Source organism: Schistocerca piceifrons, chromosome 6, assembly GCF_021461385.2.
Source record: "Schistocerca piceifrons isolate TAMUIC-IGC-003096 chromosome 6, iqSchPice1.1, whole genome shotgun sequence".
Classification (NCBI taxonomy): Eukaryota; Metazoa; Arthropoda; class Insecta; order Orthoptera; family Acrididae; genus Schistocerca; species Schistocerca piceifrons.
The window spans coordinates 70,305,420-70,325,707 of NC_060143.1; the positions used below are offsets into that span (position 1 = coordinate 70,305,420).

The 20,288-nt window shown below is 42.6% G+C and overlaps 1 protein-coding gene across 1 annotated transcript in view; it reads right to left on the minus strand.

The window, feature by feature from the left end:
• Positions 1-767: 767 nt before the first annotated feature.
• The window catches only part of LOC124802987 (5'-3' exonuclease PLD3-like), a 93,558-nt gene continuing 74,037 nt past the window's right edge, over positions 768-20,288 (minus strand). The window contains exons 8-12 of the mRNA XM_047264087.1: positions 13,129-13,260; positions 12,747-12,886; positions 5,886-6,051; positions 3,172-3,271; positions 768-1,369 (exon numbers count right to left, since the gene is read on the minus strand). Coding sequence (XP_047120043.1) covers positions 1,188-1,369; positions 3,172-3,271; positions 5,886-6,051; positions 12,747-12,886; positions 13,129-13,260 — 720 coding nt within the window. The 3' untranslated portion in view covers positions 768-1,187. The remainder of the gene's footprint in view (positions 1,370-3,171; positions 3,272-5,885; positions 6,052-12,746; positions 12,887-13,128; positions 13,261-20,288) is intronic.

Genomic DNA, 20,288 nt, shown 5'->3' on the forward strand with positions numbered 1-20,288 from the left:
CCATCCACCGAACAAAAGTCACACATATTGATCTCTGGCGATTTTTGGAGGAAAGCAGGAAGATTAACCTGTATATCTAAAAACAAAGACGATGAGACTTCCCAAACAAAAGTGCTGGCAGGTCGATAGACACACAAAACATACACACAAAATTCAAGCTTTCGCAACAAATGGTTGCTTCATCAGGAGAGAGGGAAGGAGAGGGAAAGACGAAAGGATGTGGGTTTTAAGGGAGAGGGTAAGGAGTCATTCCAATCACGGGAGCAGAAAGACTTACCTTAGGGGGGAAAAAAAAAGGACAGGTACACACTCTCGCACACACACACATATCCATCCGCACATACACTAAATATTCGCCAAAGAATCCAGGGAAGAAAAATGGTTATATATGATAATTCAAGTTGTTTAGCAATGGCATAATCTTGACACTGCCTTTACAAATGTGTGTGTGTGTGTGTGTGTGTGTGTGTGTGTGGGGGGGGGGGGGGGGGGGGGGGGGGGGGGGGGAGGGAGAGAGAGTATACCTGTCCTTTTTTCCCCCTAAGGTAAGTCTTTCCGCTCCCGGGATTGGAATGACTCCTTACCCTCTCCCTTAAAACCCACATCCTTTCGTCTTTCCCTCTCCTTCCTTCTTTCCTGAAGAAGCAACCGTTGGTTGCGAAAGCTTGAATTTTGTGTGTATGTTTGTGTGTCTATCAACCTGCCAGCGCTTTCGTTTGGTAAGTCACATCATATATATATATATATATATATATATATATCAACACTTAAAATATCACAAATGCTTCATTGTTATCAAATTAACACTTAACATTTCTACATTAATCAAAGGGGAGTGCCATTTATAGCTTGCATCTTGGTTTCGTTGCAACTGAGACGCAGGTACTGTGACCCACATGAAATGGCCAAAACTGCTAACAACTAGAATGCTTATATTGTTCAGATATCCTAATAAGTGGTATGAAGTAATAAGAACTTTTGCCTGTAATAATTTGTTGAGGTCTGTTGGTTTACAGTAAAAATGAAAGACGATCACCCAAATTTGCACTCTGGCAACACTGATGATAAATATAAATAAGCTTTTATGCAAGATGCAGCTCTCATCACATTCTGAAGCACTGGAAGGAAGCTGGCAGCGTATTTTTCTCCATTACTGAAAGAATCAGTTTGACCTTATTAAAGGCCTTTTAATCAGACAAATTAATTGGAGTTGAATAACGAGAACTCCAGTCTCTTTCAAATATTGCCTGGAGCTGCCCACGGATGCTGCTCTTTGATTCAGGTGAAGAGGCTTCTGTGGCATTGTCTCTCACAACAAGCCCGACACCACCAGTTTTTGTGAAGTAATCCCCAGACCAGTTTGATGTACCTGCAAGCATAAAAAAGTTTCAAAATTAAAAAAAGGCAGTACTATACAATATCAGCATTATTACATTTCCTTTATTTACACTGACAAATTACTTATATTTATACTCCACAATATATACATGTTGTTGCTCATTTTATTTAGGTTGCTCAGTAGTGTGGTCACAGTACTAATATTGTTAGAATTGGCAAATAACAAACCTTAAACAGAAATCATTTCATATAGTAGCCTGTTGGCTTTTGTCTTGGGACCTTCAGCAGACATTTGTGATGGTCCCGAGACAAAAACCAACAGGCAACATGTCAACAAGTGACCACAAAAGAACCAAGAATCCTGTGTAAAAGATTGATCTCTGCTAATTAGTATTAAAAAGTGTGTGAACATTTTTGAATCTGGTAACTGAGATAGGATGTGGATAGCAGCCCAGTACTCACCTAGGCAGGTGTCGAAAGCAGTTAAAAACCACATCCAGGCTGGCTGGGACACCAGCCCACATTGGCAATTCACTATGCAGATGCAATCTGGGGCTGGCATGTCCCAGGTTACCAGAAGTGTCATGCTAACACGCATGCACGCACGTCCCAGGTTCCCAGAAGTGACATGCTAACATGCACGCAAAAGTGACAAGTTGGCCATCTGGGCGACAAGGTGGCCAAATCATTCGCTCAAACTGTCCACAACGTTTTTCAAACCAGTCACAAACAATTGTGGGCCAGTGACATGGCACATTGTCGTTTGTACAAATTCCACTGTTGTTTGGCTGCAAATGGTGTTTCAGTAGCCAAACATAACTGTTTCCAGTCAATGATCAGTTCACTCAGACCAGAGGACCCACTCCATTCCATGTAAACACAGCCTACACCATTTTGGGGCCACCACCCGCTTGCATGGAGCCTTGGCAACAATTTGGGTTCATGGCTTTGTGGGATCTGCACCACACTCAAACCTTTACCATCAGCTCTCACCAACTGAAACTGGTACTCATCTGACCAGGCCACAGTTTCCCAGTTGTCCAGGGACCAATTGATATGGTCACAAGCCCAGGAAAGGCACTGTAGGCGGTGTCGTGCTGTTAACAACGGCATTCGCATCAGTCGTCCGCTGCCATAAACCATTAAGACCAAATTTCACCACACTGTCCTCTCATAATGAATACATCTGCTGTATATCTGACATTTATTGCTGCAACAATTTCATGCTGGCTTGTCTGTTAGTAATGATAACTCTACACAAACACTGCTACTCTTGGTTGTTAAGTGAAGGCTGTTGGCCACTTTGTTGACTGCGGTGAGGGGTAATGTCTGAAATTTGGTATGCTCGGCACACTCTTGACACTATGGATCTCAGATATTTAATTCTCTAATGATTTCTGAAATTAAAGTCCCGCGATTTCAGCTCCAACTATCATTTCGCATTCAAAGTCTGTTATTACCATCATGCAACCATAACAGCGTGTGAACCCTTTGCACATGAATCACCTGAATAAAAATGACAGCTCTACCAATGCCCTGCTCTTTTATAACTTGTGTACGCAATACTACCACCATCTGTGTATGTGCATATCACTATCCCATGACTTGTCACCTCAGTGTTAAGTATAACCTTTTCAGACAAGAAGAATGGGAAAGCAAAAGAACTTAGGTGCAAAGGGATTGGCATTACTATCAGGAGTGGGGGAGATGGGAAAGCAAGACAACTCGGGATGAAGGGGGAGAGCAAGAGAGGTGGGGGGATGGAGGGGGGAGACAAGGTAGAGTGATGGTGGGGAGCTGGGTAGAGGGAGAAAACTAACCGTTGGCTCTTACCAATATAGGCTGTGTTGTCAGTCACCATATACTTATTATGATTCACTCTTGCAAATGGTATTTTGGCTTGCTCAGCAGTGCTCGAAACTTTGAAGTGTTTCTGAAAAAAATTAAAGATTCCAAGTGTATCATCAACATATGACAAAAAGCTATAGCAGATGTCACACAAATGGAATGTGATGTACACAAGTACTAATAGTGCAGTCATGGATCAAACATAATTTCCCTAACAGTGCAGTCATGGATCAAACATAATTTCCAAAATGAACAGTTTAAACATATTGGATGAACATAAATTATGCTGTTACGAACATACAAAAGTATATAAATTATCTAAACCTCTATGAGGTACAAAATTCAGCAGAGACAAGAGAAAATTTTTCTCTCAATCCTGTTATATCGGAAGAATTTTTTAACATAATTCTTATACTATCAATGTGATGTGCGCAAGTTAAAGCTCAAATATTGTGATTCCACTTACTGTTGAAGTAATAATGAAAACTCATAAAGGCTCTTGACAAGGACAATGTATCACACGTAGAATTTTGCGAAGCTACACGAAAATGTGGAAGGAGATAATACTTTGCCACGTGTAATTTTTAATGATGAAGTAAGAGTCCACTGAAGTCAATAAATGCAATTTACACAACATTTGTGGACAGCAAGATTACCATGAAACACCTTAACATGAACAGTATTTACCTAAAGTGAACAAGTTTTGAGTCATGCCACTAACAAATGTTTATGGCCCTTGTTTTTATTAAAAACACAGTTATTGGCATAACATACCTAACAGTGCTGTAAAACAGGCTTAATATTCAAGTCAATATGGATTCAATGCACTTTGGTTTAAAACACAGGCAGGCTTTGCCCCATTGACAGCAAAATGTTTGTTAAATTCTGAACAAATTTCTACCTCAACATGGAATATATTAGTTTGCGTACAGGAAGCAGACTTAGAACTTACATCCTGGTCACCTACCTCTTCTGCTATCACACCTCACAATGAACATGTGAGAGCTATTTATTTTTCATGTCTAGCAACAACATTGGAAAACCTAATAATCTGTTTAAAAGTTGCTGCTAACTCAGTACTATTATATACTAGCCACTGCACGTGGGATGAATCCAGCTACAATCTGGCTGTTACCAGTGCATCAAGAAGTGAGCATACTGAACATTTATAAACTTCCATGTCCCTATGATCAAATATAAGTTATAGCACTCGCATATGATGTACAGTTCATGAAATGCCAAAGCATAAAACTGAGTCCATCATTTTGAATTCTGTCACGTACATGACAGTGTCCCACTCTCTCTCAATTTCCTTCCTTCATAATTAACTTATAGAAAATTATATGCCACTTCCCTATCCCAATTTCAGTATATTTTGTTAAGAGAACCATTTTATGAGATTTGTTCTTATACTAAATTACAATGATGTCTGTTAGCTGGTGGTGTGGGGATAGTGGAGGGCGTTCAGCACCCCTGTGTAATTCAATTCAGTAATTGCTGACATTACTGAACTACCGTTTGTGCGATAACTGTATATGAAACTGGCCACTGTCATCAAAATTTCACCTGTTAATTACAAGCTGCAATGTATCTTTTACATGCAAAAAACATGAAAGCCATAGGCACTCATAGTGAACTTTGTGCAATGTGCAGACAGAACATTAAATATGATAGTGCTGTAAGAAAATGGTGCCACTTGTTGACAACCATTTGTTGCGACATATAAACTTGTTGCAAATGTTAATGGTAGATTTGACAAAAATTGTTGAGTCACAATTACAGAATTGTCAGTCATCTCCCTCAGATAGCATGGGCAGTATTGTATGAACTTGTGACTGATAAGCTTGGTTACTACAAAGTCTGTCAACAGTGGGTCCCAATGCTTCTGACTGATGTCCACAAAATGAAAAAGTTGGGAATTGCATTACTGTTTCTACTGCAGTATGGTGCAGATGGAGACCAGTTCCTCAATCATGCTGTGACAGGAGACTAAACATGGATTATGGGAGACTAAACATGTATTACATTCATCAGTGTTGAAACAAAACACAAATCAATGGACTGGAGCTATACCAGCTTGCCACCTAAGCCTTTATAGTGCTGCCAAACTTTTGTTTTTATTCACAAAAACTGACAATTGTGTTTTAGGGCAGAAAGGGAGTATTCATTGTTACGTTGTTAATTTTATGAAAAGGGGCAGAATAAAAAACTCAAATTTACTGCAAAACCCTAAACAAATCCTTGATAGCCACTAAGAACAAAAAATGTATGATGTTGAGTGCTGGCATCATTTTTGTGCACAACAACATTAGGCTACACAAACACACATGATGCTTAACAGTTTGAATTGTACACTGTTTGATCATCCCCCACACATCCTTGACTAGTCAGTCAGTGATTTTCACTAGTTTCTGAAGATGGGCTTGACGACAGCAACAAGTTAAAGGAAAATCTCCAAGCATAGCTTAGCTCACAAGTGTTAGAATGCTATGAGAGTATTGAGAGGGAGTTACAAAGAAAAATAGCTGACATCTGTAGCTTTAAGTTACACATAATAAAATTCATTTTAATGTACTGATACGTTAATTAAGAAAACAGAACCTTGTTTCTGAATAGTCCTCATATTTACATGCTGAAAAGGAAACTGTATCCATCACTATCCTGTGCCTTTTGTTGAACTATTACAAACAATTACATACCACTCTAACAGTAACACCACGGTAAGAGCCGCTAATGGCAACCAGAGATCGTAGGAAGTAATCCATTGACGGCTTGGTGCTGTTCCACTCACTGATCAGCAACCTTATCTCCACACGGCGGTTGACTGCAGCTTCTCTCAGAGCGTCATCAATGACTTGCCACAGCCTGTAAGACACACAGGTACTCCACTGTACTTATCTGTGATACAAAACACAAAACAGCAGCAAATCCGTAATTTATTTATTTTACTTACTCTTTCATTTATTTATTTAAGATGATAACATTAGGGCTTACCACGTAGGGGACAAGTGTTTCATGCATGTAGCATTTCTTTTACATCACAGTCATCCACAAAATAACAATAATTTTAATATGACAAATAGTAATGAAATGATTTGAGAGTCAGTACATATAGAGAACATGAATAGCAAGTACTGACTAAAAACTACAGAAGTTAATACTGTCAGTACTACTTCTTCTGTTGTTGTTGTTGTTGCTGCTGCTGCTGCTGCTGCTCCTGCCACTAACAATAATAATATTGATGATGATGTTGTTGATGATAACAACAATAACAACAGTGGCACATATAAAAAAAATTGTAGGTGTTCAAAATAGTATCTTCTGATAGAGCAAGCTCTGGTGAAAGAAAATTTAGAGAGATAGCACTATCTAAGAACACTGGGAAATAAGGAAAATCTGGTTGGAAACAAGAATGTAAAGGACTAACGAGTGCGTACAGGGACAACGGTTGTTGTTACTGTTGCTTCAGTAGGTACATCATTAACTGCCTTTTGAAACTGGAGACATTATTCAGTCCTCGAATATAATCAGGGTGTTTCTGCTATGTTTTTCAGACAAGAGCCTTAAGATCGAGGAGAGATATGAGAGACAATGTTCATTGATAAGGCAGTAGAGGAGGCAGAGTGTATGGAAATCTCTGCATTTGTCTGCATGCAGCCAGAAGAACTGTGCATATGATTGTGAAATGTGAGAGTCAAACATCACATATGTCGAAACAGGCATTCATAATCAGTTCCAGGTGCTGTGAGCTTTCCTGAGAAAGATCTTGCAGGATATCATCACTGTAATCAATAAACCAGTAATTGGTAGCGTAAGTGTTTACGCAAGTTTCTTTTTCATGTCAAAAAAGAAGAGGTTTTATATTTTTGTAGGGCATGGATAGATGTTGATGCCTTCTTGCATACTGCAGTTACACACTCAGTTCAGTTTAGATTTTCATCGATTATCACTCCTGGACCCTTTGCTGTGACCACAGAAAGAGTAACAGATTTTGCATTTGATACTGATTGAGTCATATAATCTCAATGAAACCGTATTTAAATACCTTACTGGTTGCTGTGAAATCAAATTTAATATGTATCAGCTACATTCATTATGGGGTATACAACCTCTAAATAGTATTCTAAAAGTAGGGCTACACCATATTATCTGCACTGCCGCAGACTTTTACCACTACTTCCTCTGTGACTACATCCGATGTGATTGGATTAGTCTGTTACCTATAGCAATGCCAGAAGTAAGAACATTGCTGAAAACTTAAAATGCAGTGCCACAGAGCATACGTGAAACAGACAGAGAGAGAGAGAGAGAGAGAAAGAGAGAGAGAGAGAGAGGGGGGGGGGGCAGACAGGGCGGGGCGGACAGGGGGGAGAGGGGGGGAGAGCGGGGGAAGAGGGGGGAGAGCGGGGGAAGAGGGGGGAGAGCGGGGGAAGAGGGGGGGGGAGAGCGGGGGAAGAGGGGGGGAGAGCGGGGAAGAGGGGGGGGAGAGCGGGGGAAGAGGGGGGGAGAGCGGGGGAAGAGGGGGGGGGGGAGAGCGGGGGAAGAGGGGTGGGGGGAGAGCGGGGGAAGAGGGGTGGGGGGAGAGCGGGGGAAGAGGGGGGTGGGAGAGCGGGGGAAGAGGGGGGTGGGAGAGCGGGGGAAGAGGGGGGTGGGAGAGCGGGGGAAGAGGGGGGTGGGAGAGCGGGGGAAGAGGGGGGTGGGAGAGCGGGGGAAGAGGGGGGTGGGAGAGCGGGGGAAGAGGGGGGTGGGAGAGCGGGGGAAGAGGGGGGTGGGAAAGCGGGGGAAGAGGGGGGTGGGGGAGTGGGGGAAGAGGGGGGGAGAGCGGGGGAAGAGGGGGGGGAGAGCGGGGGAAGAGGGGGGGGAGAGCGGGGGAAGAGGGGGGGAGAGCGGGGGAAGAGGGGGGGAGAGCGGGGGAAGAGGGGGGAGAGCGGGGGAAGAGGGGGGAGAGCGGGGGAAGAGGGGGGAGAGCGGGGGAAGAGGGGGGAGAGCGGGGGAAGAGGGGGGAGAGCGGGGGAAGAGGGGGGAGAGCGGGGGAAGAGGGGGGAGAGCGGGGGAAGAGTGGGGAGAGCGGGGGAAGAGGGGGGAGAGCGGGGGAAGAGGGGGGAGAGCGGGGGAAGAGGGGGGAGAGCGGGGGAAGAGGGGGGAGAGCGGGGGGAGAGGGTGGAGAGCGGGGGGAGAGGGTGGAGAGCGGGGGAGAGGGGGGAGAGCGGGGGGAGAGGGGGGAGAGCGGGGGGAGAGGGGGGAGAGCGGGGGGAGAGGGGGGAGAGCGGGGGGAGAGCGGGGGGAGAGGGGGGGAGAGGGGGGAGAGCGGGGGGAGAGGGGGGAGAGCGGGGGGAGAGGGGGGAGAGCGGGGGGAGAGGGGGGAGAGCGGGGGGAGAGGGGGGAGAGCGGGGAGAGGGGGGAGAGCGGGGAGAGCGGGGAGAGAGGGCGAATGGTGGAGAGGGGGGAAGGGGGGGTGAGGAGGGAGAAAGGGTGGAGAGGGGGAGAGCGTCAGGGAGAGGGGGTGAGGGGGGGAGAGCGGGGGGGAGAGGGGGGGAGAGCGGGGGGGAGAGGGGGGGAGGGGGGGTGTGGGGGGGGGGAGAGGGGGGAGAGCGGAGAGAGAATTTTGGATGTACCCTGCCTGACAAAAAATTCAAGCACGCAGAATGGGAAAGAAAAACTAAACTTCATAGACTGAGAGGGTATGTGATATTATTCCAGTGATTACAAAGTAGAGTCCAATCCGTCTGAGTACAGTGTCGATGTGCTGACACAAGCTGACCCACTACTGATGTAATTTGAACTTGACAAACTGTCTATTGGCTTCTGTCTCGGGTTCTTCGGCCGACGTTCATCTAAAGATTTTTCTGATGTTTCGCCGGCACGAGTGGCTGGCATTGTCAAAGCTTCACCCTCCATTGCCGGTGGTGAACTGGTGGCGAGCTCGCGGCCGCAGACTATATGTAACTGGCACGCCAACGTCCGAGGGCTTCTCCGCGGTCATTTCCGGTGTGGTTCTCCTCTTGCTACCTGCGACGGTCGTTCGCTGCAGTACGGGCAGCCAGGGTCCATTTACATTAAGGCTTTCCTCTTTCTTGTTGAAACTGTTCGCGTGTTTTTGGATTTCTACAGCTCCTCTGAACAAGCGCGTGTGATAGTGCTTCTCTACAGCCAGAATTTCCGTGTCGGCGAATTGTATTACGTGGTCGGTCTCATTCAGTGCGTGCTCTGCCACGGCCGATTTCTCCACCTGCCCCAACCTGCAATGTCGCTTATGCTCTTTGATCCTGGTGTTAATTGATCGTCCAGTCATTCCGACATAAACTGTTCCGCATGTGCATGGTATACGGTATATTCCCGACATTGCAAGTGGGTCTCTTTTCTCCTTTACCGATCTAAGACACTCTTTGATCTTCCTTGTCGGTTTGAAAATCGTCTTTACACCGTGTTTGCGCAATATACGGCCGATTCTGTCCGTAACTCTGGGAATGTATGGCAGAAAGGCCGTACCTGACATTTCTTTTTCTGGTTCCTTACTTCGTCGAGTGTTTGGCTCTGTTACACTTCTAATGTAATTTTTTTGTGGAGTACCCATTGCTCCGCAGAACAGTTTCCAGGTGTTGCATTTCTCGTTTGAGGTGTTGAGGCTCACATATTTGTCCTGCTCTCGTTACGAGCGTACTAATCATGCCTCTTTTCTGGCTCGGGTGGTGGTTTGACAGATTGTGCAGGTATCGGTCTGTGTGTGTCGATTACCGATACACGCCGTGTCCCAGGTTTTCGCTGTCCCTTGAGACCAGCACATCTAGAAATGGCAGTTTCTTGTCCTTTTCTCCTTCCATGGTAAATGTTATGTTGGCATGGAGGCTGTTCAAGTGTCTCAGGAATTCACCGAGCTGTTCTTCACCATGGCTCCACACCACGAAAGTATCATCGACGTACCTGTACCACACCTTAGGTTTGCAAGTCGCCGAGTCCAGTGCCTGTGCTTCGAATTGTTCCATGAAGAAGTTGGCCACCACTGGACTGAGAGGACTACCCATGGCGACACCTTCCAGCTGTTCGTAGAAATCGCCATTCCACGTGAAACAGCTAGTGGTGAGACATGCATGGAAGAGCTTTTTGATGTCTTGCGGGAACATGGAACCTATGTGGTCCAGAGCATCACTGAGTGGCACTTTCGTAAATAACGAAACAACATCAAAACTGACCAGGATGTCGTTTGGCGCAAGTTTCAGTTTCTTCAGCTTCTCAATGAAATGTCCTGAGTCCTTAATGTATGTGTCGGTCTTCCCCACGTGTGGCTGGAGCAGAGAGGCCAAGTGTTTCGCCAGTTTATACGTTGGTGAGCCAGGAGTGCTAACGATCGGTCTCAGTGGAACGTTGTTCTTATGGATCTCGGGTAATCCATACAGCCGAGGCGGTAGGGCTTCTGTGTTGCGCAGGTTTCTCTGTTTGTCCGCTGGCAGAGAAGACGCCTTGATTAATCGATTCGTATTCTGAGTGATACGCTGCATCGGATCTGCGCTTAGTTTTCGGTGTCTCCAAAAATGAAGTATTCAGTGACAAACAGTTCATAGACAAGTTTTCTTTGTACACTAGCACTCCTACATAAGGGAATACTGAACTATGACTGTTGTAACTGAAAATACTAAATAAATAGAAAACAGAATTTTTTTTTTAACAATTAAGAGCATTACCTGGCCTAGCCATTCCAATTTGTGTTTTACCAAATAATTTTGAGCAGTCCTGGGATGATTCCCAACATTATGCTACCTGCTTCCTCCATTCCCTATCCATTATTCGCAATTAACTATTTAACATGTCATATGAACACATGAATCTGCTCAGAATATGCTGTGTTTAACCTCTACAGCTTTTTGACCTTTGTGTACTGTGCAAAGTATGATTCTTGAGCCTGAATGATTATCAGGTATTATACAAATCTTTATAATATGCCATGGGCTCTGCACTAATTTTGCCAGGTTCATATACTCATTTTCTCCAAATGCTTTCAGTTTCCATTAACAAGTGCTTAAGACTGAAAGTTACAGTTCATAGTTGGTACATTGCACAATACAATTAACCTACACTTATCATCAAAATTACACAATGATCATACTAACATGAGAAAAGAGTTGCCCATAGAATTCATATGGTGTGTTTGGAAGATCATAAAGACCCAGCCTGAATTCAAGGAACGTGGTAAAGACATAAATCCCTGTGTTAGTTTATTCATACACTGTAGTCAGTACTGGAGCAATGTTAATGCTCAAACACTAAAATAAAGAAAGCAGAGTACAAGCTCACCAACATCACAATTCATTATTAGTACAAGGCCACACTTAAAATGCATGTGACTGGCAGAGATCTTACACATGTCAACAACCAACATAAAAAGTCAAGTAATCAATCTGAAATACCTTTCTTCATACAATGGAAAATCCAAGATGGAATGTAACAATACAAGAAAAGTAAAGTTGCTACTCACCATATAGCGGAGATGCTGAGCCGCGATAGGCACAATAAAAAGTTCACACAATCGTAGCTTTCAGTCATTAAGGCCTTTGTCAGCAGTAGACACACATACGTTTGTGTGCGTGTGTATGTGTGTCTACTGCTGACAAAGGCCTTAATGGCCGAAAGCTATGATAGTGCAAAATTTTTATTGTGCCTGTCGCGGCTCAGCATCTCCGCTATATGGTGAGTAGCAAATTTCCTTCTCTTGTAGTGAAATATTTTTTTTTTTCTAAATAAAGTTTGTCACTATCGCAGCATGCAGTACTCAGAAACCGACTGAGACCCACATCTAACCCCACACACAAATTTGAAACATCAGTAGTGATAGCCAGAAATTTTACCCATGGAGGAGAAAATCTCTGCTTGGATGACAATACAGTACTATACCTTTTGTCCATGCACAGCCCAAATCTTTGCAAGCTTGTTCAGATTACATGAGATTTTACATGACAAGAGGGACTGTAGTAGGTATTTTGAAAATCGAACAAGAGTAGAAATTTCTAAATCGGAAGTAACATGGAAGTATACAAACACACACAAAAAATTACAGATAATCAGCAAAAGGAGACTGGGATTTGTCAACATATACGAAGATTGAAACTTAATGGAAAAAAAAATTGAAAGGCAAACAAATCTGTTTCAGGAGAGTGCATGAAGATCTAGATGAAATTGGCATGAATAAATAAGAAATCTTAGACTGAATAAAATACAGAAACAAAAGTTAGACCTTTTGAAGACAAACAGTCCCAAGAAGGCACAGATGAAAATGGACTGTAGTAGAGAGTAAAGAAGAAAGTGAGAAGATGAAGGAATAATGGAGAACACATGATACTAACTCATCAGTTTCAACAGAGTCCTTAATTGATCTGTAACAAAAGAAGAAGAAAAAAATACAGCACTGTAAATTGTAGTCCTGCAAATATCTGTACCTGAGAATGGACACAATCAGTATAGAATTAAGGTAGTCATCACCAAGTGACTTTACAAACCTGAATATAATTAGGACTATGTTTCATGCATAGTTGTAATCTAATACACATACAACATTATTAATTACTTACTGTACTTTTGGTTCATAGATGATGAGTGGAAGATAATCCATAACAGAAATATAAATAAATTTTTCAGCTGTTCTGATGACTTCCTGAATAGTTAACAAATCTGTTGAACGACCATCTGGGCAGAAAGAGGGTGGTGAACTCTGCAAAAAAATGTTCATTACTACTACTTGGAAATAAAAAATTAAATATAACAGGTTCTGTTAATTTTGCTTACTACGTAATACATATAGAAAATAAGAACCACTATAAAGTATATGCTACTTGGACAATGACTACTACAAAAAATGCAAATAATTAATTTCTCCAAATGTAAGCAACCACCTTCTTGGACATGGAGTTGCTGTTATATAACAAGCTATGGCAACACTAACAAAGCACTTACTCCAACATAAGTGAGTGCCTCTGTGCCATTAAATGGGACACTCATTGGATGAAAGATATTGTATGCAGTGTCAAAAATGTCAGGCCATTCACCAGGGATTTCAGACTCTGGTAAACCCAGGAACCAGTATATCTGGAACAAAAACATTATTAAAATATTACTGCAATAAAGTACTTTTATTTTACAGATTTTTAATATCTACCTTATTTCCATACGTTTCAAACTTTCTCCTTCATGGCATGCCTTCCCAATATGTAGCTTCTTTTTTTTTCTTTTCTAAAATCATCTACAGCCAAATACACATGTGGTGTGATCAAAAAGTAATGGGAACTTTTGCTTTTCTTAAAAATCTTTATTTATTCATCAACAGCAACTTTGTCCTATTTGAAGTAATCTTCCCCTCAGATATAATACATTAGTGCTAATGCTTTTTTCAATCTTGGAAACTCTTCTGGAACTCTATTTTCGTTATGGCATACAGCTACTTCAACAATTCTGTTTTATCTCATCAATGGTGGCAAAACTGATGTCTCTTCATGGTCCTGCCGCAGCTCATGGTCTCGCGGTCGTGTTCTTGCTTCCTGAGCATGGAGTCCCAGGTTCGATTCCCGGCGGGGTCAGGGATTTTCACCTGCCTCGAGATGACTGGGTGTTTGTGTTGTCCTTATCATTTCATCATCATTCATGAAAGTGGCGAGATTGGACTGAGCAAAGGTTGGGAATTTGTACGGGTGCTGACAACCACACAGTTGAGCGCCCCACAAACCAAACAACAACAACTGGTCCTCTTCAGCCTCGGGAACAGAGAAAAGTCACTGTGGGTCATGTCCGGTAAATACAGTGGCTGACAACATAATAATTTTGTATTTTTGCCAAAAAATAAAATACATGCACCGAGGGGTGAGCAGGACCATTATCATGATGCAATTTCCATGAGTGATTTTGCCACATTTGTGGTCTTTGGATTGCTTCACACAGAAACAAAGCCTAACTTGTACAAAGTATTTTTTATTGACTGTACAACCTCAAAGCAAGAACTTATGATGCAGTACCTTATTGTAACATGTGAACGGACTTGTCGAACTTTTTTCGGTCTTGGCTGTTCAGGTAGTTTCCCTTGGAACTACTGTGTCTTTGTTTCGACATCAAACCTGTATACCCATGTTTTGTTGCCTGTTGTACCTTCTAAATAAGTTCTGGATCATTGTGGATTTCATTTAGGAATTCCTGAGCATGTCTACGTGATGTCACTTTTGGTCAGAATTCAATAATTTCAGAATAAACTTTGCTGGTACACATTTCACGCCCACATCATCAGAAAAAATTTCTTGGCATAAACCAAAGGATATGCTGACATCATTAGCACCCTCTCTGATGGTGATTCAGCAATTTTCCAGAACCATTATCTTTACTTCTTCCACATTGTCAGCAACTGATATGCTAGGGTATCCAGGGCAGTCATCATCTTCAATTTCTTTTCGACTCTCTTTGAAACATTTATACCACTTGTAACCTCTTGTGTTACTCATATTCACCAAACGCCACAGTCAACATTTTGAATTTGGCACTCCACTATTCCATTCTTCGGGCAAAATTGAATGTAAATTCTTTGATACATCTTTTTTGAAAGTAAAAGTTCACCGAGCACTCTAAAACATGTATAACCTTTTCAACTGTCAACAATAAACTGTATATTCAAAACAGCTGAAAATGCAATCATACATCAGAGACATGTGTATCATAAAGATAATTTTTGAAAATTAGATGCACAGGATTGTCCCAAATAAAGCTGATATGCCTCACCCACCAGTTAATCATCTCTAGTCAAAATGCTCATGAAATGGCAACACAGCAGTCTTGAAATGTCTGTGGCCACATTTTTTGGTTAGTTCATTTTTACATGATCTCGGGCATGCAGCATACTGGTTTTATGTGGGACACTCTGTATTAAGCCTGTTATATTAAAAAAATTCCCATTACTTTTTGCTTACACCTCTTACTCTATAATTAGTCTGATCTTACTCTCATATTCCCTGTGGGAGCGATATGTAGGGACTGATTGCAACATGTAATTTGACATGCCTGGGCAATATTAAATTATATATACTTTGTGTAAAATTAGGGAAAGATAACATTTCAGTCGATAATACTGTCAAACTGCAGTATAAAAGGTAACATACACTTATTAATGGTTAGCAGAACTTTTTGCCTGTATTGTCTATTCTTCTCAATTCCAAGGTATAGTCATTACATGGTAAGACACTGATTAAAGTCCTTCTTAAAAGCTTCTGCAATCAATGTTGTTAGAGCATTCAACAGCGTATTATTCAACTTGCCAAATAATCCTTAGGTCAAAGTCTCTGTCAGTGCTAATCTTCTGCTTATACTGTAAATATCTCATCTGCAGTTGGCAAAAAGACAATGAATTCATAATGGGAGAATTCACTCGAGATAAAATGAAGCTTTTAAAAAGTAAGGAGGCTGAATGGTTTGCTAGCACTTTCAAGAAACAAAATTTCAGGTACTGGCAGTAAAATCACAAATTTTCATAAAACTTTACAAGTTCCCAGAACTTTTATGTTTCTTCATCATGGAGAAAAGAGGGATTGGTCAAGGAAGTTGGAAGGTATCCACTCCTAAGAATGAATGAACTTTCAAGTGTTTTGTCAGCAGCATAGATGTTTCATCTGCTGAATGTAAGTACTGAAGTATCAGTCTGTCTCCTTGTTATAAGAATACACTGATTGGTAACTGTTAGTTATATGGAGCAACTGCTTTAAGTAAAGGATGTTTGTTCTTCTTAAATTTACTCTGAAATTTTCTTTTGTGAAAAAAATTTCTGTGTTTTCAATAAAGTCTTACATGTCTCTACCTGCTGTTAGGTCAGCCCAGTAGCTACCAGAAGTATCACTGCTGTGCCCAGTGATTGCAAGTCCTACCATCTTACTGATCCTTTGCAGTTATACTAATTCCAAGTGTTAATAGTGTTAGCCATTTCAGGTTGCACCTTTGTTCCAACTGGAACTTCTTAACAAAAGTCCAAGCTATAAAATGACTTCCATTTATATTGAGCTATTAACAGAAGTGTGGATCACATATGAATCAATGTGCAGAAAGATTTGTGTATGAGGGAGTGCAGGGTTTGAGGAGGGAGGAGGGCACAAAGCAATTTCCTAGTATCTTCTGCCCATTTGTTTATTTTGATGTTGTTCATTATGTGTGTAAAGAGAATACATGAGAGAGCACAGGGGGAAAGTGTATAATCGAAGTTTAGATGTATCTGTGGAGGAAAGTTTTCACAACGCTAACAGGGAAAATTAATGTAATACCCAATTGTTACTTCCTAGAGAGCTCCATTGGAATTTTCCCCATCTCTTCTCATTTCAAAGTTTGTATTTCATCTACTTTTCTCCATAAGCTTATCAACAGGGAGATTATTTGATTATATAAATGCAAACAAAGAGACACTTGGGAGGCCTTCAAACTATAGGACAACAAATACTGTGTGCACAGTTATCTTACTTAGTCCATTACATGTTTTCTGAGCTCCCATATAAATATTATGATGCAGGACGCAGCATCTGAAAAAATGTTGCACATATTCCTTAAAGCAAACAGTGAAACTTCAGGTTCAAATATTAAGAAAATAGGGAAAGATAAGATTGATACACACTGCAAAGATGACAAGTTGAGTTGCAGACTGGCACAACAAAAAGATAGTTACACATTAACTTTTGGCCAAAGCCTTCTTCAGAAAAAGGAAAAAAAAAAAAAAAACACAACACAACACCACACACACACACACACACACACACACACACACACACACACACAAGCACGCACGCCTCATGCACACATGTCCGCCCCACTTCCAGCAGCTCAGACCAGAATGCAACTGTCGTGTAGAATGGAAACAGCAATCTGGAGGGGAAAGAGGAAGAGGAAGGGGAAGGGATAGCAGGGTATGAGTGTGTGTGTGTGTGTGTGTGTGTGTGTGTGTGTGTGTGTGTGTGTGTGAGGGGGGGGGGGGGGGGCAGACGAGCGGTGTCTGGCGGAGTGTGCAGAGACTAAAGTGCCACAGGTGCAGTGTTTGGGGGGATTGTAGGGCAAGGAGGTGAGGGGGAGTGAGGAGGGGATTTGGGGGGGGGAGGGGGGGGGGGGAGACAGGGAACGGTAAAGGAGAAGAGTGGAGATCCAATTGCTGCTTAATGTATTAGGCCCTTCTCAGAACCTCTCTCCTGAATCCACTCCATTAGCCTCTTCACCCCTTCTACACTCCCCAAATTCACAAATCCAACAAACCTGGACATCCCATTTTAGCTGGTTATTGTGCCTCCACTGAAAGAATTTCAGCCCTTATTAACCCATCTTCCCATATGTAGCCTCCCACACCAAAGACACGAACCACTTCCGTCACTGACTCTCCCTCTGGAGCCCTATTCATCAATGTTCACACCACTTGCCTATACACCAACCTCTCTTATGCCCATGGTCTTGGCACTACTAAACACTAACTCTCCAAACATCCTTCAGACTCCGAACTCACTACCTCATTACTCAAACAATTGCAGCACAGCTGTGGGTGCCCTTGTGGCACCCTCCTATGCCAACCTGTTTACAGTCTAAGGTCTAGAGGAGACCTTCTTAGCCTTCAAAAACACCAAACCTTAGTCTCATTCAGATTCATTGATGATATCTTTATGATCTGGACTCAAGGCCAAGACACCCCTATCTTCATTCCTTCACAACCTCAACTCCTGCTCTCCCATCTGCTTCACCTGTTCCTCCTCAACCCAGTGTGCCATCTTCATGGACATTTACCAACTCCTTTCTGATGGTTCCATCCACACCTCTGTCATTAAACACAACAACCATACCTGCATTTTGACAGATGTCACCCCTTCCACACCAAAAAATCTCTCCCACAGCGTCTAGCCACCTGGGGATGGAGTATCTCTATGACAAGAACTCACTCGCCCAGTATGCTGAACATCTCACAAAGGCTTTCACAGACAGGCACTATCCCCCAGATGTAGTCTGCAAACAGATTTCCTATGCTATATTTCCACACAACCCCAATCGTCCTACCAACCCCAAAAACCAGCTACAAAGGAGTGCCCCCTTTGTCACCCAGTACCAACCTGAACTTGAACAACTGAACCACATTCTTCGCCAGGGCTCTGATTACCTGTCATCATGCGCTGAAATGAAGGACATCTTAACCAAGATCCTTTCCACCCCTCCTAAAGTGGTGTTTCATCACCCACCCAACCTCCACAGCATCCTAGTCCATCCCAATGCCACTCCCAATCCCAACCCCTTGCCACAGGATCACAAAAGAAGTGCAAGACCTACCCAACCGTCCCGGCCAGCACTTCCTATTCCAGTTCTGTCAGAGGCTTGTCTTATCCCATCAGAGGCCAGGCCACCTGTGAAAGCAGTCATGTCGTATACCAGGTCTACTGCAATCATAGCTTTTTATATTAGTATGACTACCAACCAGCTGTTCACCAGGATGAACAACCATAGTCAGTGGCCAACAGCAAAGTAGACCACCATGTGTCACAACATGCAACTGAACATAACATGATCGATTTCAATGGTTGCTTCACTACCTCTGCTATCTGGATCCACACGTCTGCCACCAGCTTTTCTGAACTGTGAAGATGGGTGTTATCCTTCCAATACATTCTCTACTCCAGAAATTATCCCTGCCTCCATCTTCGTCAACCTACTGTTTCACACATTCCACTCAACAATTTCCACCACTTTGTTTTATCATTTCCTTCCTTCTCTTGTCTGCTCACTCTCCGTGTGCCACCCTCTGCCAAGGCAGCCACCCATCTTTCCCCTTCCCTGCTCCTTTTTCACTCCCCACTCATCCCCTAGCCTCATAAGCTGTGCCTGTTGGCAGTCTAGCCCCCACATGCTCTGCCAGAGAGCGCTTTTCTCTTCCACCAGCAGTATCTTGCTAAATTTCCCCATTCCCCGCCCCCTCCATATTGCTGCTTCTGTTCTATGTGACAGTCGCATTCCGGTCCAAGCTGCCGGAGATGGCAGTTGTGTGCACATGATATGTGCTTGCTTGTGTGAATGTGTGTGTGTGTGTGTGTGTGTGTGTGTGTGTGTGTGTGTGTGTGTGTCCTTTTCTGGAGAAGGCTTTGGCAATAGCTAATGTGCAATTGTCTTTTCATTGTACCTGTCTGCAGGTCAGTGTGTCATCTATATGGCGAGTAGCATCTGTCTTTTTACTGTATTGCTGTGCATATTCCTTAAATACATTTATGTGCCTACAAGGTAGGCATTTACTGTAGTTGAGAAAGTGTAAGAAGCTCCCTGACAGCTGCAGTAAGCTAGATGGGGCAGCTTCCTGCACCTGCCCCAACTGATCACGTAACGTGATTTTGTAAAGGTCTCTGTGGCAACACCTCAGTGTTGTCACAGCTCTATAGGAGTCTACTGTTTCCACCTGCAGCCATTCGTGCTTCACAGTTGAAAGCTCGTAACAGCGCTTTTAGTTGTCAAGAATCTAATTATGCTAACTTACTACAGTTTATAATTGACTACTTATTTTTACTCAAAAATTCCTCTGTGTGTGGAAGAAACTGACAAGGAGCTACAACTTTAACCTGCATTTGAACATATCACCCATGTCTGTCAGTCATTTTATTTGTGAGTTTTTAGGATAGAGAAATCCCTTCATAGGCCTGAAAAGGTGTGTTCTGAATCCAGACAGTGTAGTATTCATCAAAGCAGATCAGAGAAAGAAAATGTTAAAACAGTATTAGTTAGCGATGAAAAAATCCCAAAACTAGTCTTGCTTGTAAATGGCAACAATGCTCACACAGTACTAGGGACAGAAAGCTAGCTGAAACCAAATGTCAATAGCAATGTAATTCTAAACCCCCACTGGAATGTATATCACAAAGATAGGTTGAACACTCATGGTGGAGGCATGTTTATTGAAAAATGAGATTACTAAAAATGCAGAATACAAAATAATTTGGGTGAAGATAAGTGTTAAAGATGGATGAACACGGTCACTGCCATGTTTTTATATAGACCCTGTGCCTCGGCAGCAGTAGTGGTGGAACATATGAGGAGAAACTTAGAAAATATTTAGAATGAATTTCCTGGTCATATTAAAACTGTAGGTGGAT